A 23,664-nucleotide genomic window follows, 5' to 3' on the forward strand; every position below is an offset into this window, starting at 1 on the left:
AAAGCACAAATAGACAAAATAATATGTACTTTGTGTTAGGCGTAATGATTTTTTAAAACTATACTTACCCTTATACAATATATTATTAGCTTTTTAAATGATTTAATATTGTATAGGTACTAACACCTAAGAGTGTGAGTTACTTTTACGCAGATAAATGTAATTACGGTATTTAAGTGTAGTGTCAAATGTGATTATGTGAAATTTTCTTTATATATTTATAGAACATTTTTGTATAAAATGAGACTGTTTAACATAGTGTTACTTATTTTTTCCTAATTGTGGACTGACTACTTTCTGCATAATTACACTCAACATATCAATCGACGGTAGGCACGATTTATGATGTGTAATTATTTTGATACTAAGAGCTCTTTTATTCGACTATATACTTCATTGGAGTAATCAGAAGAGGTCAATTCCTAAAGCCGTGAGTCGCGGGGTCAAATTTTGCGTCTACAAATTCATGGTATTATATTGTTTTTCAATATCGAAAATTGGTTGATTGAAACCTCTTCAGAAATTAGTCGAGTAACAAATCGGATTGTGTAGTTAATAAGAAGTAATCTGTTGATTTGTGAGAAGTTTATTGAGAAAACCTAATGTCTCTTAGAGAGATGTGTATTCTTTTTCGAATACAATAGTTACGCAACGAAATTGAAAATAAATAACAAGAATAAAAGTCTAATTACGCAAAATCTGTTGAATTACGTGCTAATGATGTCAAATTAACGTATTGTACAACACTAAACACAACGATGACACCATTTTGCAGTGGAGAATTAACACACATAATTCTTATGATTTAAATTATCCATTTTAAATGAAACAATCTTTAGCTATAATAACCGCCAGGGTCGCACTTCTGCCTCTAGTATTGATAACTAAAATCGTAGTCCAGTGCGGAAGTTCTGGGTTCAATTTCCAGTGACATTACATTATATTTTATAGGCTAGGTATTTGTGATTGTTTCTCTTCTATTACTAAATACACTACTATTTCACTATACTACTGTCATTGATCACAATGGCCTGTTGCACTGTTAAAAATAATATACATGTATGAATATATACATATATGTAAAACAAATACGAGGGTGTTTAATGGAATTTGAATTTATATTCTAATTGACTTGCGTTTTGTACAAAATCTTCAGACACTATGCGCACTCACCAATGACCACCAATGAGTGCATGTAGTGCCTGAAGATACCAAAAAGGCGAAGCCCGGCTTGCAAAAATATCTCAAATCGAATAGTAGGTTACTATAATAGTAGGCATCAGACTAGTTTTTTTATGACTTCCATTTTAAACTTATTGGACCTACAATATTTTGAAATCTACACTCTGTGGAGGCCTATTGATAATTTTAGTATCGGATACAGTAAAAATATAATTTGTAATAAAAAATAACGTTTTTTTTAATCATTCATCATTCAATCATTTTTAAATCAAAACTAAAAAAATAAAATCACTAAAACAAAATCAGAGAAATAGTCATAATATACGTCACAGCCACAGTGAGACCGGCAAGGCATCAATCTATGCATTCTTCTTCTTATTGTGCCATCCCCTAGCGGAGGTCGGCCACCATCAAGGCGATCTTATCTTTGTCGTCTGCTACCCGGAACAGTTCGGTGGAGCTGCACTCGTACCAATCACGGAGGTTCTTAAGCCACGAAATGCGGCGCCGTCCTCTGCCACGCTTCCCATTGATCTTTCCTTGAATGACAAGTTGGGGAATGCTGTATTTTTGTCCTCTCATAATGTGGCCGAGGTATTGTAGTTTCCTGGTTTTGATACTACGTAGAACTTCTCGGTCCTTCCCCATTCGATTGAGAACTTCAACATTTGTCACCCGGTCAGTCCAAGGGATATTGAGGATGCGTCCATACAGCCACATCTCGAAAGCTTCAAGTCTCCGTGACATCTCTTGGTTTAGCGTCCATACTTCCATACCATAGAAAAGAATTGAGAGCACAATATAACGACGTACCATACGCAGTCTCAGACCTAGGTTAAGATCTCGATTGCAAAGGAGGCGTCTCATTTTGAGAAAGGCGCTTCTTGCGATCTCAATTCTAGTTTTTATTTCCTGAGACTGGTCCCATTTCTCATTGACCCATGTACCTAAATATTTATAATAAGTCACACGTTCGATTGGTTCGCTGTTAATGACAAAATTTCTTTTGGTGTCTGGTGTCGCTGTTTTCGATACTAGTAATAGTTTTGTTTTCTTGAGGTTCATTTTTAACCCATAAGAATTACTGACCTCATTAGACTTTTCTACCAGTCTATGTAAACTCTTTAAACTATCAGCAATCAGCACAGTATCATCGGCATATCGTATATTGTTAATATGTATGCATATCTATGCATTGAAATTAATTAAAATTAAAATGAACATTACTCGCGATATTTTATCCATAGATAATATTTTGAACAGAACCTAACCTATGTAACACCAAGAAAAACGATATTACACACTTATTTCCCGTAGCGGCAGCTTACTGTGACGTCACGTGATAGTACGCGACGTGCATCAAGATATATTTGACGCTTTAGGTGTATATTATTAATATACAAAAACCGACTTAATCCGATACTGTTATTATTCGATTGACTTCAATGACACTGAGCTTGGGTCCGTTTCCATAATTGAATTTGACTATAATTATTACAACAGCGGCTGTGGTTTTCTCATAACATCAATCCTCGATTATACCTCCATAGATCACGTCCGTACATCAATGTATGAATAAATCTATTAGCTCTCATTATCTCTTACTCACAGGTATTTTGCCGTGGTACATCTGCTCACCTGTAGTATAATTGAGTGTAGTTGTGCATGTAATGTGCACGCATACAATGACGATATAAATAATTATTGTTTAGTCTCTCCGATTGATTTTGCTACGACGTGAAATACAGTATTAAAATTAAGTGTACTAAAATGTTTTTTCTTTTTTTAAATTTAGTTAAATCAATAAATTAATATTATCTCTAATAACAGTCACATTGGTCAGTTTAGTTTAGATCAATATACAGCTTGATGAAGATTTATTTAAGTTAATTTAATTAACTTAACTAGAAACATGAAAAACAATACCAGGTAGTGTGTATGATTCATAACTTTACACTTCGGCTATAGGATGAAAATGATGTAATATGTACTAAAAACACTTTTTTTTACATATATTATCTATTTATTATGACATATTATATTAATACAAGTGAATATCATCATCATCAGGGGCGTGACAACCCGGTGTGGGTCCTGGCCTCCTCCAACAGCTCCCTCCACCTGTCCCTATCCAGTGTGGCCACTTTCCAATTCGGTACCCCCAGAATACGGCAGTCACTGGCAGCTCCATCCAACCAGCGAATCTTTGGCCTGCCTCTTCGTCTATGCCCTATTGGATTGCTGGACATCACTCTCTTTGCCTGTTCATTGTCATTCATACGGTGCACATGACCTAGCCATCGCAGTCTCCCAATCTTAATTGATTGAACTGCGCTGCAATCTTCGTACAGCCCGTAGAGCTCAGCATTATATCTTCTCCTCCAATTGGTGCCGTCCCTGGTTTTTCGTTTCACTTTGACGTTTCTGCTACCCTCTACCTTGGAGTAAATCATACTTGTCGTTACGGCCGAAATATATTCGTAGTACCTATGCAGATTTTCTACGCTTGATATTAGCTATACCTAAGTGTTATTTGGCTCATATTAAAAATCCCATTGGTAATGTGATCAGCCCAGGATATATTCATTGTGCGCCAATATTGCCTCATCTCGAAAGCCTTTAGTATTCCTATTGTATGTTTCTTAAACGTCATAGACCAGTAGGTACGGATGTGATATAGCATTTGATTGCCATCCACCGAGTTCACAAGGCTATGTCTCGATTGCAGAAGAGATGTTCAATTTCTTCAGTAATGCTTCTTGCAATCTCAATCATATGATCTGTGCTCAAATATTCATATAGGTAGACAGCAACCGAGGTATTTTAGTATTTATAAGTAAATTAATATGTTAATTGAGTCAGCATTTACTTGGTAGAATTCCATTTTACAAATGAAAATATAATTAATATTAAATTCTACTGGTTTTTAAAAAGGTTTGTCAATAGCTATTTCAGCTGTAACACCATTATCAAAACTTATTAATTGAGTTAGCATTTACTTGGTAGAATTCCATTTTACAAATGAAAATATAATTAATTTTAAATTCTACAGGTTTTTAAAAAGGTTTGTCGATAGCTATTTCGGTTGTAACACCATAGTCTTGATAATGGTGTTACAACCGAAATAGCTATCGACAAACCTTTTTAAAAACCTGTAGAATTTAATATTAATTATATTTTCATTTGTAAATTAATCTGAGTCAATAACCCAAAACATTGAGCAAATATTTAGATTTTAAAACAACCTTTGCTGTCATATTGAATAATGATTTGCACATTTTAAATTTTATTTATATATTATTACATGTTTCTCGTTCAATAACTTTTCATCATACTTACTTAAATCAATTTATATTATTTTTTATCAAAGTATCCGTCACGTTTCATCAAAACATCAATGCAGCCTCATACAAGCTTTGGCATGGAGTCTGAGCAATTAGCGAGTGAATCACTCTGTTGATATGCCTTAGTACTGTGGGAAATAACCTGTACCATAGTTGCGATGCGTTTTTACTATTGCCTCAATGCTCGCAGTCCGCATATTATACAGCATGACCTACTAGCCTTGGGAGGTACTCCAATCTTTAATTGAATTATCATACCTTTGTGCTTGTAACTGGTGATTGATGATTAAAATATTTTCATACTTTGATTCGATTATTTTATTACTATTCTAGTCTAGTCACGAGAAAGAAGTGTTTTTTCACATTATTGAAGAAAACCTTATTCTATTTAATAAACAGCACTTTATACTGTTATCATCCGTAATCAATTCATCACCATATTTTAGGATTCGAGTTATTAATAGTATTAATATGTAGTAAAAAAATCAAAATTGGATGGAACAAACAAACAACAAACTTTGTATTTTACATAATACTAATTTAGAAACCTTTGCGTGTGTGCGCACGACAACTGATCAAAATTTCATTTCAGTCGGATGAATGGTATAAGAACGCATATGAATAGAAGAAGATAGAATAGAAGAAGAAGAAAAATAAGAAGATGGTTGTACTAATTCAGAAACCTTCGCGGGTGGGCATAACAACTGACGAAAGTTTCAATGCAATCGGATGAATGGTATAGGAACCATACGAATAAAAGAAGATAGAATGAAGAAAAAGAAGATAGTTGTACTAATTCAGAAACCTTCGCGGGTGTTGCCACAACAACTGACGAAGGTTTCGTTGCAATCAGATGAATAGTATAGGAACGCATACGGGACAGACAGACAGATATTCATTTTTATATATGAGGTATAGCCTTTAACCTTTGCGCAAGTGTAAGCAATAAGTAGACAAAGTTTTATCGCAATCGGATGAACGGTGTGGCAGCGCATAAAATACGAACAAACAAACAAATATTGATTTTTATATATAAGAAGATGAACTACTTATATTGAATTTTTCAATTATTATAACCATAATTATTATTTATAAATTTGAGATAAACAATAACTAGAAAAAAATCATCAAGTAAATTTTTAGCAACCTAAGTAAATAGGGATTTATTTTGCAGTAGGTACCATCGCAATCGCATTAGGGGATGCTAAGTAGATACCTACAAAACCTTTGTTATTCATATATAATTTAAAATCATTATGTATAATAATTTATAATATAAAATTGCAAATAATACTGTGTATGTAACTACAGGAAGAGATACAGGCTGTTATTTAATTCTTTATTTACAGAGAATACCGTTAATTCAACGACTAATTTTTTTTCGACCATGTACGATCCTAATAAGATCATATTGTCACTGTTCTGGCAGAAGACACTAATTTGAAAAATGACATATTGAGTTAGTTTTACCAAAATGTTCCTTATTTAAAACTTTACCGTCTGGAAACCTTCTTAATAAATAAAAAGTCTTTATTTTAAAGTCATCCTTTTTACTTTACTTAATAAACTCACATGATGGACCATTTCAATCATTTTAACAACTTCAAAGTGAAATTAATCAAAACTAGTATTCTCCAGTTAGTGTGTTCTGCCAGAACAGAGACGATATGTAAGTAGTTTTTTATTGTTATTTTATTGAATGGCATTACTGTCCACAATTTTTAAATTGAACTGCCTACTTCTTCACCAGTAATAGACGATATGGGCCTCCACGGGGTGGAGGTTTGTATTAACAGATTTTGTTTTTACAAGAAATGGATGTCAGCCACTTGCTCAACCTATTAGTTCCATACTCTGATTGACACACAAATTGAAAAACGATATGTGTACTTGTCAGAACCAGGATTCAAACCTGAGACCCACGACACTATAGGCCGATGCTCAAGCCACGCGGCCATCGTGGGTTACTAGTAACTAGTTATAAAATGTATCGATTATTAAATTTTATATTTGACAACACAAAAGAAAACTATTATCAATATTCTAAAATATGTACATCATCATTTAAATGTTTTTTTTATTATTTTTTTCAGAGAAGAGTTGGCAATGAAAATCGGATTAACTGAAGCAAGAATTCAGGTAAAGTTACCTTTTAAATTTTCCTTTACTTACTTAATTTTCTCAAGGAAACGTAACTGATAAATTAATTTCTTATATTAATTTATTGAATTTACGCAAACGCTTTGAATTCTATTAAGTTAATTGAGTTTGTTTCCGTAATACAAAAAAACATAATGGCACTTTAACAGTAGGCCGACTGAGATAACTAGTCGATTTTCTGCAAAAAATAACCATAAGTAAGCAACTACATACTGATATGATATTATGAAATATTTTTTTAAATGCTTTAAATAGGTACCTATCGTTTTTTTATCATAATTATAATAATTAATTAATTTAATTTGCCTTAACGGAGTAAAACTCCTTAACACGGTATTTCTTTTATTAATTAAACATTTTTTTAGTTATTAATGTGGACAGCTATTTCTAACAAAAAATCGATCCTCAGAACGATTCATCTGTAATTATAATATTATTTATACACAATTCTTTATCATTGTATGTGTACAGAATTGACATAATATTTAGATATATGTATAGATAGTGATAGGCATGGGTTTACGTAGGGTGTTGATTTATACTTTTCACTTATTAAAAACACTGATTCAGGGACATTAATTATTACGTAAGTATATTTCGCTTGACAAGTAACAATTAATTATTAACAACATTTGTAAACGCACGCTTTGGCGCGAAAAAGGTAGCATATTGTATTTTTAGAGGCGACGTTCAAGGCCCAGGGTCGGTTACCGAGTACCGACTGCCTGTACCGATAATATTATTGTAACTGTAAATGAGTCAAGGCTAGACCAGGATGCACAGCGAAATAAACAAAAGAAAGTTACCGTTATCTGTTTCTGGGCGGACGAAGGATCGACAGTAGGTACAGCCTGTACCTATCAATAATTATCTAATTATCATTATATTCCCAACTCTGTCGATTAGAGAATTTTTGATGGGGGATTTAGGCATTATGATATTTGGTATCAATAGGTATATTTATTTTATTGAATATTCATAATTTGGAACAGCCTCAGAATGTATATAATTCCATTTGCCTAATGCGTTTTTAGAGAATTGTGATAATTATGTTAATTTTTTTTTTTTTAATTTAATATACTGCCTTTATCATGCAAAACAATCATTCGGGTAAATGTTCATATAAATCGCATCAAAAATACAGGAAAATTGTACATAAATACAAAATGAATAAAATTTGTTTTTACATATTTTATATTATATTATTATAATAATTTTATAAAGCTGTCTATTGTGCGGTTTAAATTGAAATTGATGTTCATTTGAGAATCATTTAATGTTTGTGAATGTGTTAAATTTATGATTTTGTTGAGATGACCATCTGTTAAGAGAAACCTTTGAAAGACGGTTAATTAATAATGCACATAACCCAGTAGTACTACTATATTATATGGAATAAATACGTTTATAATATTAAATTTGGATGATTTTATACTATTCTGCCCTGCTAAGTAAAAAGACAGTGTTTTTGGTTTTAATGAGATGAGAACCCAAGTTTTAAACTACACTTACTTTTGCGTAATGTAAAATTATTGAATTGTTTTGACGTAATCTCTAAATATACACTGTCTATTTAGAGATTATGTCAATTTTTTTTTTTTATATAAATATAAAAAAAATTGTAGTTTAAAACATGGGTTCTCATTTCGCTAAAACCAAAAACACTTTTTACTTAGCAGAGCAGAATAGCACCAAATCGTTCAAATTGAATATTAAAACGTATTTATTCCATATAGTAGCATAGTATAACTGGGTTTTGTGCATTATTAACTGTCTTTCGAAGATATCTCTTAACAGATGGTCATCTTAACAAAATCATAAATTTAACATAAATTCAACACTGTCTTTTTACTTAGCAAGGCAGTACTATTATCGGATGTAATGCCTAGTTGCGATTGTTCCACTCTAAAATACCCGTTTAATAATAATTATATTTGTAAACGTCGATCTCAATCAAGTTTCGAGTTAGTTATGTATTAAAAACTGGATCTTATAAGATAATTAACGCAGACAGAGGAAAACGGAGTACATTAACGCAACTCGAGTTAATTTTTTGGTCAGCCGCGTAATTAACAAGTTTTTGCTGTTACGATAATTATTATTATTGTTGAAGTAGGTAATTACATTACAGTGGTTAAAACTCTATATTAAACTTTTATACTAACGTAGGTCGTTTAAACAGATTTTTTTATTCAGCACGGCAAATTAGGCTTGACAACATGTAATACCAGGTGCACACACAGAAAAATGATTTAGAGTGTCCATTTTGAAAAAAAAATCCATAATAATATTTTTTCATGATTTTTAAGGCAGTGGAAAGGGGTGGAGTACAGAAAATCTAGCAGGTGCCACTAGAGTTGGGTATTTTCCGAGAAAATCTCAATCTCGAGATTCGGGATTTCGAGGAAAGAATTCTCGAGATATCGGGAAATTTAAAAAAAAACCTGTAAAAATCCTAAAATCAGTGTAAAAACAGACAAATTCCAAAGAAATATGGTTTTTTTTTATTTTTTGTAAGAAGACAAAATAGAAGTCTCAAAACAAAAATAATTCAAAACATTACTTATTAAAATAGAATTTCAAAAAACACAGACTGTTTGCGTTGGCTTAATTGTGTTAAATGCCCCGATCAGTCTTTGAACGTTTTGTGTTTCCTATCCACTTTTTTCGTATATAAAATCGTTTTTTCACTTAATATTTGATAATAAAGAAATCCCGAATCCCGAGAAAAGATTCTCGATATCCGGGATTTTCCCAAAATGTTAAAAATTTCAATTCTCGAGATTCGGGATGGAAAATCTCGAAAAATTCTCGAGAATTCCCGTCGAGAAATTCCCGAAACCCAACTCTGGGTGCTACTGACTGCAGATTTCCCGGTTATCCGAACGTTCTTTTTTTTAAGCGAGAGTTGCACGAAACCTACCTATTGTGACATTCGTTTAATAAACATTTATGTTGTCTTAAAATAAAATGGTTCACTTGAGTCACTGCCCGTGTTTTGATAAGCTTTAAAGAAAAACAGGGCCTCAATGTTACACTGGGCCCTTACAAATTGTTGGATCTTACTTAATGTAGGTACTTCCGCCACTAGGTGACGATGTGTGAGGTTGTTAGTTTCAATGTCGGAAATTACTACTTATATTTTTATTAACCAGCATTTTGAAATGATTGAAAAATACGACTGCAAATAAAATAATTTATTTTTGCAAACATATTGGTACCTACCAACAATTATTAGAACAAGCAGTAAAATAAAAAAAATCACGCTTAAAGTTAGTCGTAAGAATATAAGGGATTTTGCAATCAACCTCTGGCTTAATTTTATTTAAATAACTACTGAGCTTGATTTACTAATTTATGCGGCTATCATAGTCCGGGTCTTTCACCCGAATGCTCCCGGTTTGATTCCTGGTGAGTTCACTAATCACTATGTACCTATTTATATAATTCTCTCAAGATTCAAACAATTTAAAATACCCACGGTGAAAGAGAAAGGGAGGTACAGAAGATATTAATATGTCAGATATAATAAAATATTTTAGCCTTATTTAAAGACAATAAACATCGTTAAGCGTCAATTACATTGAGCTTTTTTGTGAGCTGATTATTGGCAAATTTATAATCTGCCTGTAAATTCGCCCAGTGTAATCATCGAATAAGCTAATAAGCAGGTTGTAAACACTCCACCTAGAAAAGTTGAAAGCCGGTCAACTTTTCACACTACATGCCGGCGTGTGGGCTTACTGCGTCTGCGCAGTAGAGCGATGGTGGTGGAAAAACGAACTACTCATTTTGAAATTTACATTTTTGACGTTTAATGGAAACATTGTTATGGAGCGTAGCGACCTCCCGGTGAAAAAACGAACTACGTTCCGTCAAAATCGCTCGCTGGCTTGTGGCTTATCAGCGAATGGAAATTTTTGTGTGTAATTATGAAGTCGCAGTAGCTGAACCGCCCGCTTTTAAATTCGCCAATAAGCAGCTCGTAAAAAAGCTCAATGTAATTGACGCTTTAACGAAGTTATAAACAGCTAATACGTCACCTATAAACTCATCTTCCATGTTTTAATCGCAGGGAAGTAGACGATTTTAACGTATGGCCCGAAGCATTCGGCATAAATCGCATGAGATGATGGATTGTTTGCAATAAAATGTCGACAAGCACCATCAATAATCGCGAAACGAGACCTCGGACAAGGGAACAAGTCATCATGGCATCGGAAAAAAGTCCATTAATCAGCCGGAGAAATTCCTGAGGACGAAGGGCCGAGGCTGCTAATTGGCGATAATGATGACGTCCCATGATGATGTCGCGTAGCAGCACCAAACGTGTGGGTTTAGAACTAAAAATTATATATAGGTATATTTAAATACAAAACGAACAGAATAAAAATGAATATCATGTCAAATATAAGATGAGTGATTTATTACAATAGTAAAGAAGATATTACTAGGTAGGTACTAAGTAAAGCTGAAAAGATTAACTCTAAAAGCTAATGATTAATTTTGCTGTAATTCATTTATTATTTTAGATTAATTTTTAGCAAAATTCTTAATGGGTATCTTATAATCATTTTCCAGGACAGTATTGATGATATAAAAATGCCCTGCATATATTTATTAACGTGTAAAATCGTAAAATCAATACGTAAGTAGGTAATTGAATTAAGATGACAACGGTGGGCTAATATTTTCTTTTGTAATTTATTATATTTTCCAAGCTGCTAGCATAAAATTAGCATGGAGGAAGGGGGTCACAAAATATTTAGGTGAATGGAATATTAATTGTCCTTCTTTTTCGTCAGAATGACATGTTCATGGACATCGTTCCCACACTGCGAGATGTTGCACAATATTGTTCCATCACTAGATGGAACAATATTGTGCATTCCATCACATGAAAAAGGATTATTTATTTTCATACAAACTGAACCTGCTTGAGCAAGTAAACTTAGTAAACAATTGGGTATATCGTAAACAGATCAATGCAGATTTAAGTGGTTGAAAATTAATGAACTCTGCCCAAATTTTAAGAAGGGTATATTTTCATATCTGTATTCTTTTTAGATTAATCTGGTATATATATAATATTATAAAGCCACGTGACGCAGCAGATTCACTCAAAATGGAAACGATAACGAAAAATAATTACAAGATAAAAAGAACTTTTTATATACAACGTTTTTAAATTTTCTGTTGAATCATATAAACTTGACTTGACTAGCTTAAACGATCAAAAAAAATTGTACTTTATAGAAATAATACTGAAAAGTCAATTTGACATTTCATATTGATTTCCATAATGTAGATAATAATGTAGTTGCTAGGACCCCAGACCCCTACCAACCAATAATAGTGGATTGGATTACGGATTTCTTCCGAAATGACTTTTTATACAAAACAGAATTAATTGAAAATGAATTCAATTCTACTTAAAGATGGCTAAAAATATAAAAAAATGCATTGGCATCGTGTTTTGATATATTCTAAAAGTTTCAAATGTCTAGCTAGTCGGGAAGTTAGTTAAAAATAATCGATTGCAAGATTTGTAACGGATAAACAACCACCGTACAATAATAAGAATACGACCTAATAAAAACGTTGTAATAAACTCTATCCATATTGCAATAAGGGAGATTTTTAGAATTTGTCGACAGATGAAATGTCTGCAAAAGTGTCTACTTAAATCTTATGGTTTTTTATGGATCTTTTATATAAGTATTCTAATATAGATAGTATGTGGTTATTTATCTTACTGCCATATAATTTGACGTGCATATGTGATATGATTTGTGAAAAATTAGTTTCCTACTCCTGGAGACCACAATCCTGTAAGAAAAGCAAAAACGATCACAGCAAAAATTAAACGCCGGGGAGAGTGGGGAGGAGTGGGACATTCCCCCGCTTGAGGGGATAATTAAATAAGGCCAGCAATCGCTCTGAACGGACGTTCTTATAAGGAGACATTCAGAACAAAAACATGCCCAGCCACATTATTTCTGGTTCCCGTATGATGTGATTAACTGTTTTAAGACCAGTGGAATATAAATGTCTTTATATTATAGTCTGTGATGAACTAAATATAATGATTACTTATTTAAAAGGGGAAACTAGGACCATGCCAAATCAATATTGTCAAATATAACAAAAATAAGCAGAACTGTTGAAATCACAAATTAACATCACTTAAAATAATTTTAAAAAATGAGTGTGTAATCTCGTTACTAATATTAATATGTAAAAATATATTTTATTTGCGCCGCACATTGGAGAAATACAAAAGTTTTTTTGTACTTGAAAATGTACTAAAAAAATCTACTTGACATGTCATATTGATTTCCATAGTAACGCACGTATATATTAATAATTTAGTTGTTAGGACCCTAGACCCCTAGCCACCAATAATGGTGTCGAAATAACTTTTCATACAAAACAGAATTAACTGAAATGAATTTAAAAAAAAGTAAAAGTATAAAAACAATGCATTGACATCGTGTTATGATATATTCTAAAAGTTTCAAATGTCTAGCTAGTCGGAAAGTTAGTTAAAAATCGATTGCAAGATTTTTACCGGACAAATAAGAATACGAGCTAAGAAAAACGTTGTAACTAGATAAAATTGACGTTTTGTTTATTCAATCATTATGCATGCTGTATTAAACGGCTAACAACTAATCATCATTAAAAGTCTGTTAAGTGACCTCATATAATATGTGCTCTATCTTGGATTTATATGGTAACTTACTTATTAACTAATGAAGAAAAATAGACATAGCTTTGTACTAAAATACAGTGTGCATTAAAATAAGTAAGTTTTGTTGGTTAAGGCTATACCTCAGCTGAGGCATGGTCTAAAAAAGATCGTGACTAGGCGATGCGCGGATTGTGCAAATGACGCGAGCCAAACGAAATATAATTTGTCATATAAATTCAACATGCGGCTTTTTAATGTTATGTTTATTATTATATTCGTAATAACAACAGTATATTCATTGAAATGTTTTCTTTTTCAAGTATATGCGGAACGTTTTTTAGTCATCTTTAAACGATTTAAGAATATATTCCTCCGATGCCATCACAAAACAAATTGACGTGCTCACAGGTCGACTATCGCTCTTCGACTGGCAACGCGGCCGAAATTACGTCCCACATAGTGTTGAAAATTATTTGCTGTTTCACTTATCTTATAAGACTTTATCATCAAGTAAACAGTGAATCTTTTTTTATTAAATTATATTATTGATAATTATACAGGAATAATAAATTAGATAGGACGTAATAAAATAAATACGTATTGCATTAAGTTTTTATGTTTTAAACGGTGAAAACGTCAAATTAATAAATTTAAAACATGAATTTATGGCTATAATTAATGTAATGTGCTACATATTCTACAAGACTTTCTCTAGATGCCTGAGGCGATCATCCAACATATTATCACCATAATCATTTTTTCTTAAATAAATCGATAATTTCACACTGCTACCGTTATTGAGTCCGCGGGGTACGCGCCAAATTGATAACTGCATTTTTGCATTCTTTCCCCTTGTATAATCGACACTTCAAATTATACCGGTTTCATCTATAATGTACTTTAAGATTTTACTCGTGTATTTTATATTATTTTCTTGATTTAAATTAAGCTATTATGTAACTGACTTTTAATATGATATTATTAATTTAATTATATACTTAGATAATTAATATACTGAAGGTAGTGACTGTTACAAGTTATAATTTATAATAAATTAGGACGCCATCATGTCGATAATAGTAATTGCGTCGTGATAAATACTTACATACATATGTATATTATAATATTTAATATTACACTCATTTGAAGTATACGTCAAAAGTTGGTAGGTAGACTCTTTTTTGTGTAGCTTTTTGTGCTCAAAAATAATAGTTTAAACTAAAATATTATATACAATAAGATTTAATTAAAATAACTGATAATACTGACTATTTAATTATTTATATCGGCCAATGGGTAGCCATATAAAGCTAATTCTATCAGATAACAAATATTATTTTGGTGTTATTGACCGTTTTAAATATTAAATTCACCTCTACCAAACAGTGATGAAGACTCCATTAGAGCCTACATTCTAAAGAAATATAAATTTAAATAATCTAAAGACATTTCAAATGTAAAAAGATACTAACAAGCCATCCATCTGTAAATATAGAATTTATAATTCTATTCTATCGAATCTTCTACTAACACATGCAAACAAAAGCTTGGTATAATCAAAAGTATTTTGTATGAATGTGTTGGTCATAAGTGGGCAATTAAATTGACTTCAAATTTGTGATTATAAATAACACTACAATATTCATCAAATATTTTATAAACAAGGTATGTTTTTTCTTCTTCAAATAATCCATTCCAAGAAAAAAAGTGCATTAAATTAGGTCCAATGTAAGAAATAAAATGCATAATTTTTCATACAGAGCAGTTTTGTAGCACTCGACTGTGTTTAGGAAAAAGGGCGTAACCCTCGATTTTTCGAAAAGTGCTTTTATTAGATATTAACAATGTATAAAACTAAATACACGTTTTGTAAAAAGGAAGTAAGCCGCAAATGCCGAATTATTATCTAAATTCAGGTTTTAATTGAGATTAATCAAGTTTTAATTTAAGGAATAAAGCATTTACCCTCAATTTTAATGATATTTCTGTAATAACTTTTTTAATTATTATAAGATCAAAAATATATTACACCAAATCATCATGCACCAAATGTCTGTGCCTATTTTTAAAAAATATTAAACTAAAATCATTCAAAAAACGTTTTTTGCCCGTCCTGTAAAATTTGTTATGTGAGGGTTACGCCCTTTTTCCTAAGCACGGTCGACATGTTGTATGCATATTTCTAGTATAAAAATCTGTTTGGTAATGTGAAACTGCGCCTAAGTTGTTTTTACTGATACATCACGTCTTGTGCTATTTTGATTCTCAATTATTTATTTTCAAGAAACATTTTTTTATAAAACTAAATTTATTTTAAAACTTTAAATTAATAAATTTCTAAATCAATTTATATTACGGGTAGGTAGGTACCTGGGTTAATTAATTTAAATAATGAACACTGAATGTATTGAAATATCAATTATTATAAAATTGAAAACAACTTTCAACACGAAAAAAATATTCAAGTGATATTAATTCGTAGCGGAAAGTTAATCAATTTTAATTGATATTAATTCAACTTGGCATTACCATACAAAGAAATTATTTTTTTAGAAGCGAAACACTCCCCATTTAGTCGAGCCAAAAACGGAAAATTTCAATCATTAATCGTTCCAAACTAATTAAGATAGGAGGTTTTAAGTAATTCAATTAAAACACATTTTTTTTTCAATTTTAATTTACGTTTTGAAACTGCTAAAGACCATTAAAATGGCTCGTAATCGGATGTTAATGTATTAAATAAATAATACGGGCATTGTTGGCAGTCTACGTATTACACCTTTCAATAAAATTAATTGAAAAATATGCTAATTTTTACGAATTAGAAACCTACACGCCTCTGAATCGGTTCTATTCAAAAACAGGTCGTTCAAAAATCGTGTAATAATGCGTACTTTAAAAATGTAGATAGCAGTGGCGAAGACTCCATACTAGGCGATTATTTAAAGCCTACCTTCTTAAGAAAAATAGTTTTTAATTGCATATTGACATATTTATATATCTACTTAATCACTTCATTATTTTATGTTCTATAAAAATAATTTATTTTGCCAACGAGAGATGTCGTATATATTCCTACATACATACAGTATTACACAGTTACAAAACAATCTGCAAAGGTATTAAAAAACATACCACAGCGCGCCATCTATCTTGACGTAAATAGAGGTCCGATTATGCGTGAAATAATTCTGAATTTTTTTCGTATGGACTTTACGTCTCGTAACCTCAGCAAGTCTGTCGAATTATATGAAATAAGGTAAGCTCCTATCGCAGAACCTAAAACATTCGCGCATAATATTGTTCTCATGACTGCGCACTTTGTCCAAAATCTTTAATAATTCGATAATTATATATGAATACGGCGTTTAATCGAATATTAATAAATAATACTAATGTAAAAAAAAATATCTAATGATTTTTGACGGGTATAAATGTTTCGAAAAATACGTAATTCAAACGCATCGCTCATTTTGTCGTCAGTGAGTTTTTGAAGTTTCATTGAATTAGTGTGTCGTTTTCATTTATTAGTATGTACCTATTCATTAGTAGATAGTATTTCTCGTAAGTATACCTGAAAAGTGTGCTCTTTTTATCAGATCTCCACAGCCTACCTCTTTCCATAAGTCATCCTTCGCCACTGGTAGATAGATAGATAGATGTTCACAGAAAAATGTCTTTATACACCTACAATAAAATAACTATATTATTACTACTGATTATTTGCAGAAAAATTGTATTATTAAATACAATTAGTCTTACGTACTAAAAGTAAATGTTAACATTAGAGGATATGTCGCAAAATTTGTTTAAAGTAGTTTAATATGGATTTAATATTTCAAATCAATAAATTATTTGTGCAAGTCAATTAATGGCTCTCATATAAATATATTTTAATCTAGCGGTAGGTATTGCCAATTCATTACTTAACTGCAGTAAATTGAACGATTACTTATTAATAAATTTTAATTTGATATACGCCATTCATTAGTTTCAGCTCACTTACAGATCATTTGTTTGCAAATCAGGACCGAATTATGACTTGGGCCAGCGGTGACGAACCTATTGCATGCAACCCACTTTTGAACCACGAAATAAATGTATATAAATGGGTTCGCGTTTGAAAACATATCCCTGTCCCAGATACCAGCTAAACCTCAAAAGGCATATAGGTACCCGATTTTAATTTAATAAGCAGTTTGGAACGATGCGTAGCACTTATGTATAATATACATTAATATATTATATACTTTCCACAAGAGTAAAAAAAAATTCACATGTAACTAGAAGGAAAAGATCATTATTATGGAAGAAGTTTTGCCATCGAAATAATATATTATGCAGAAACCCAAAACCGAAATTATTGTAGACGTAATTTAAAAGAATTTTGCTCACCATGATCGAGCAGCATACGCGTTGGCTTATAATGACGTGGGTCCCAGGTTCGAATCCTGGGTCTGGCAAATATATATATTATTTTTAAATTTGTTTTTGGAGTCAGAGAATAGACTTAATAATTATGTTAAGCAAGTGGCTAACAAATCGTCACTGTACAGGCCAATTAATTGTCGTAACCTTCACTTTTCACTGAAGTGACATTCTGATGGCAATAGACTTATTGAATAGGTACTGTTACACAACTAGCGAACGTATCATAAGTCCCAAAAAATATTTCATGTCAAAATAATTCAAAACTATTTTTAAGCCATTTTTAACTTAACAAAGAATATTCTCGTACAAAATTTAAAAAAAAAAAAAATTCAAACCTCCCTCCATTCTGTCGTGGCCTAGGGGCGGCAAGTTATATGAAAGTATGGTGAACTACGCACGTATGGTGAAAAAGTATGGTGAAGCAGGTTCGTAATCAATTTGCGGTAAAATTTCCACGTTAACATTATATTATATGGGTACGTTATAATGACCAAAGTAAATCCTTCGTGATGCCCTGCATTTTTTTTATCGCGTCACCGTTATGAGTTATCATCGGCTGTTGTCGGTGCTTCATTCAGTTGTATGAGGAAACCAAATCGTTCCCTATCTGTACTTTTAATACATCTATGGTGGTGGCCTATTTATGATCCTATTAGGACATGGTCAAAAGAAAAAGAAAAAAAATATTTTTGGGCTGAAAGGACGAAAGGAAGGCACGGAAAAAATAATTGAAAAGAAAAGCTAAAAATTCACATTTAGAAAAAAAATATTTTAATTAATTGCTCATAAACGATAGAACCTGACTCATTTGATGAAACTTCTATGAACATTAAAAAGGACGTATAAAATAATTCGCCACACGGTCGTTCATATTTTCAACGTAAAAATAGATATTGTTGTTTTTCTAGGGTCTCATATTTTCTTAATGCGGTTCTGATTCACTATGGTAAATATTAAACAGTTAAAACATCATAAAGATTGAGTCATACGAAATCAATACTGACCATTTGATTGAACAATCGTTCAGGTAGTAGACCTCTAATATAATCTAGATAATCAATCTTTCATTGCTAATAAATTGTGCACTTCTAATTATTAGGGAATTGCGAGAGCTGCTTTAGAATATGAGATATGATATGCCTTCATCATCATTGTTACATTGTCGTGAAAATAAATTAAAAATAAAAAAAAATTAATGGTGGGATTTGTTTTATATTAACAATAACTTAAACTTTGTAACTTGGCATTTTTTTCTTGTTTATAATTTATTGCTAATGACGAAACAAACACACTGGATGGATTCTCTATAATGGATTATCTAATTTCAATATACCTACTTTTAGTATAAATTACAAAAATATAAGTATGGGTAAGTAATATATATTTAAATATTTTATTATCTAAAAACTAATGCTTTTAAATGAGCTTAACGACCGTGTTCAGTATCACCGTAATTTTATAATACAATAATAATTACACTAAGTATTTTATGCTATTATATTATTGAGGTTAACTTGTATTGGAAGCAATAAGTCAATTTGTTCAACTGTCTATCATCCTACTAGTAGTAGATTAGATTGCCAATGCATTATTATTATTTTGAAAGAGATTAATTGCACACAGATAAGAAGTGCAAGGAATACGACAGAACCGCAACAAGAACTTGTTGTTGCCAAATAATTGTAATAAAATATTTTTTTACAGAAATGTCATGTTAATTAAAATATAAGTAGGTATTAATGCAAATAGATTTTAGAACGTCTGGTCGTTGCGTATTGACCCCAACTCTGTACAGAACTCTCGCGTAGAGAGTGTGGGAGACACTTGGCGTGGGAGTAGGGAGGAAAACAAATAATTAATATCGAACACAGTTAATTCTAAACGAAATTATAACGTTTTAAAGGTTTAATACATAATGATCATGGCCCCCACATCTTGAAACGGGCCCCCAGGCCAGAATCTTTGGCGGGCCCCCATACCCATCGCTGGGGTTAAAGGCAGTGGGACTTTTTACAGAATCGTTTTCTAACTGTTGTTACTGGTAAAATTACGGGTATTCGGTGTATTTTTAGCTATTTTTTTGTATTGTTGAATAAATCCATTTGAATTACGGACTTGTCGAATATAAAATATTGCATCACATAACCAGACATACCAGATTTATAAAGAAAATAGCGCCTAGACTTTATTCCCAATTAGGGAAAATTTGTGATGTGTGTTTATCTCACTTATCAGGTCAACCCTCCACGCCAGGCCCCCCAGTGCCCTGTCAACCCCCCCTTGTGGGGGCCATGATTAAGATTCTGTTGGTTTAAAAACTGATCAATTCAAAATTGTTTTTGTTTCTTAGTGTAGCTAGCACTTTTGTCAATATCTATAGCTTACATGCATAAGTTGTCAATCATTGTCAGTTATCTTTTGCAATTATTATTGGTCGTAGGTATATAATAATCCGATTCTTGGCATATCCGATCCGAATACGTTTTTGCATCTGTATTTAAATAGTTAAATTAAGTGACATAGAAAAATATATATTTAAGGCACAATAATCACATAAACTCACTGCAATTGATTGGAGAAATTCTTTTAGCTTTATATGAATAAAATAAATGTTTAAATCAATTTTTGACTCTCTTATAAAGTTGATCATTTTGTAGATAGGCCGCATTGGCAGAATGCCCGTGGATATTACATCCTGGATACATCACTGGCGGCAACATAATACTACGGTGTGCAAATCGCATTATCTCATTTCCGTCTCAGGCATGTAAATTATTGCAATTCAAAAATAGAACATTTAGACCCGTTTCCCGCCATTACCAACACCAATGGCCATTACACGCATACCAATGCATCTATTTAACTTCAACTTACAAATTATTAATATTATTATAAATTTATAATAACAGCTTACAACACTCTTGCGAAATTTAATGTTATATTATGGCACCTCATAATACTTAATATTAACGGCGCTACAAGGTTTTAATTAATTAATACAGTTAGCAGCATTGTTATATTAGCAATAAATAACAATAAATAAATTGATATTAAGAGAGTTAACAAAAAGAAAACATGGCGACTGGTGTTGCACACTGTAAAAAATACTGTCATACAAATATGTGTTTTATCTATATCAATATATAAATAAATAAGCACATGTATGTATTATTTTTATTTAATATCTCTAAATACAACCCTTAAATGTAGATTTTTTCCGAATCGAAAAATAAAAATATAGATGGTAGAATTCAGTCGCAGGAGATATGGGAAATAATATAAAAATAATTTTACTTTTGCACAATTTATTAAAAGCTATAAAAATAGACATTGTAGCCAATATTTTTAGTGTTTTTTGTTTTGATACAGAAATGTTTAATCAATGTCGCAAGAAAATAATATTTGATCAAATTTTATGTTTTATATTTATTTTATTTAAACTAACAGTGACTAACAATGAATAAAGACTAAAACTATTAGCACCTTAGCTTAATTTATTCATTGTAGAGAACTGTAGCATATAAAATAAAATTTCGTTTACAACACAATAATTAATTAATGAATAATTTAATTTGTGGTCAAAAGGCAACACCACGTATTTAAATCGTGTGGAGAATTCAAGAGACTATAATATAATTAGTAACATAATTCAATACGGAGAGATGCATGTTGGGAATAACATGCAAGAATCAAAAAAAAAATATATGTAAGGGATCGAACAAAACTGGTAGACATAGTATAGGTACATGGAGACGGGCAGGCCACATCGTTGTGAAATAATATAATTCAGTAGTACCTACTCAAAAGATTATCCGAAAGGGCGATCAAAAGCTTGCTGAATCTATTTAATTTATAATCTTGTTTAGCGGAAATACGTAGCAATGTTGAGAATGTAGACATCTAGAAAAAGCATTCATCCAGAAGTGGATCGAGAACAGATGAAATAATGATGACAATGTTGATATAATTTGTATTACGTCCCCACTGTCACTCTTTTATTTTAATCATTTTTGAAAATTATAACTTATTAGTATCTTCTAAATCCTAAAAGAAATTATCGTCTAGCTAGGACCTAGGTACATTTTCAAGGTAGGATGGTAAAGTATTTATATAAATTTGAATGAAAAATCAATTGTCATCAAGTACGTATCCACTGTTAATCAAGAGTAATAATATAAAAAACGGAATTTTATTGTTTTTTGTTCAATTATTATAGGAAATGGTCAGTAAATATTGTTAGTTTATAACAAATAAGTTAGGTATATATTATTAAGTGTTACTTACTGGTATCGATATTGGTAATTCGGAAATGCCATTTTAAGCTAAATTGCGTCCATGGTTATTGGTAAATAGTTATTAGAAGTATACTTACGCAAAAAGTTCATACTAATTATTATAAGACTATTACTTAGGTTATTAAATTTGGCATTAAGGTGTAAAAGTAATTAAGTGGGTTCTTTATAGAAAAATATAATTGAAAACGATATAAGTAGTCAAAATGATTGCTAAAATTTAGAATAATTTATACTTCATTGTATTGGAGATAATAGGTCTCTATTTGTCGTAATTGAAATACTAAGATATTTAATACAAATCAAAAGTAAGCTACATTTAAATTTTCTTCTCTCAACGCTACATGACAAGGTGGGATTTCATTCTACATGAAACCTGCACTGGTTCTTCATCTGTCCATTTTATTGTTGGTACTTATTGTAAAAATATTCTTCTAATATACAAAGAGCCAATTGCGCAACGGTAAGAGAAAACAACGCATCAGTTGAAAGCGAAGGATTCGCGTATTCTTTTTTCTCACTCCTGCGGCAGGCCGTCAATGATGCAATACGAATTAAGTTATACGACGAGGCCGCGCAGGCATCCTCAGCAGAATCTGCTGGGTGTCGTATTTTTTTCAAACAAGATTTTTTCTATTGGTTATATAATTCTCAGAAGAATTTTCAAATTATGCATGTCCAATAAAAATAATGTTACATTCTTAAATATTGTGAATTATTCGTTAGAATTTAAAAAAAAGTTATCATGCCTAGTTTGAAAATAAAATTAAAATAGGAATGGTTAATCTTTTCCCCTCAAAATTTCAATGAAATGATATTTTATTACGACTGAATACACTCTTTACATTTTCACGATATAATTCATATTGTGTGATTGACGTGTTGGACATGCCTGGTTTATGGGTATAAATCATCAAAACCTCAATGGATAAAAGTTAGATTGTCACAAAGAAATTAATTTTAGAGATATATGGAAAGCTCTTTGATATATACATACTATATCAAATGGTATTATCGAATGCGCATGACCCAATGGTCATCAGGATCGCTAGTGTCCGTTTATGTTGTCCGCCTCATTTTTTTAGACATGCCGCATCATGATAATTATTAAAGCAAACATTGGATGGCTTAGATGGCATTAATTCAGAGTGCTACGGGTCTTCTAATAATCACAGGCATGACGTAGAGTGTCGAGAGTAGTGGGACCAACCCGGTGAGAAGAAATTATTATCTGGGTCAGGATCTCCTGCCATGAGATCCTGACGAAGAAGAAATAATATCCAATGATTAACCTGCAAACCGGCTAACTACACTTTTGACCAAAAATGAGATTTTGATGGCATTTTGTTATAAAGGATATTTTCTATACTCACACAAACTCCTAAACCTATACATTACATGTGTTATCGTTCTTCCACAAAACAGCCAATTTCAGGTGCCAAATTTCCAATATCGTAAATGAAACAACTCTACTATTTATACAATTTTTCTTTATATATAAGGAAGCTCAAATAGTGTATTAATTCATGATGCAGCATATTTGTAAAAAAAAATCCAAATG

The 23,664-nt window shown here is 31.4% G+C and overlaps 1 protein-coding gene across 1 annotated transcript in view; it reads left to right on the top strand.

Annotated features, from left to right (window-relative positions):
* Positions 1-23,664, top strand: part of LOC147078207 (homeobox protein aristaless-like) — a 140,583-nt gene that overhangs the window by 103,090 nt on the left and 13,829 nt on the right. The window contains exon 3 of the mRNA XM_085960578.1: positions 6,620-6,665. Coding sequence (XP_085816704.1) covers positions 6,620-6,665 — 46 coding nt within the window. The remainder of the gene's footprint in view (positions 1-6,619; positions 6,666-23,664) is intronic.

This window comes from Rhyacophila brunnea, unplaced genomic scaffold (genome assembly GCF_057557595.1).
Source record: "Rhyacophila brunnea isolate RB1 unplaced genomic scaffold, BYU_Rbru_1.0 scaffold_118, whole genome shotgun sequence".
NCBI classification, from domain to species: Eukaryota; Metazoa; Arthropoda; class Insecta; order Trichoptera; family Rhyacophilidae; genus Rhyacophila; species Rhyacophila brunnea.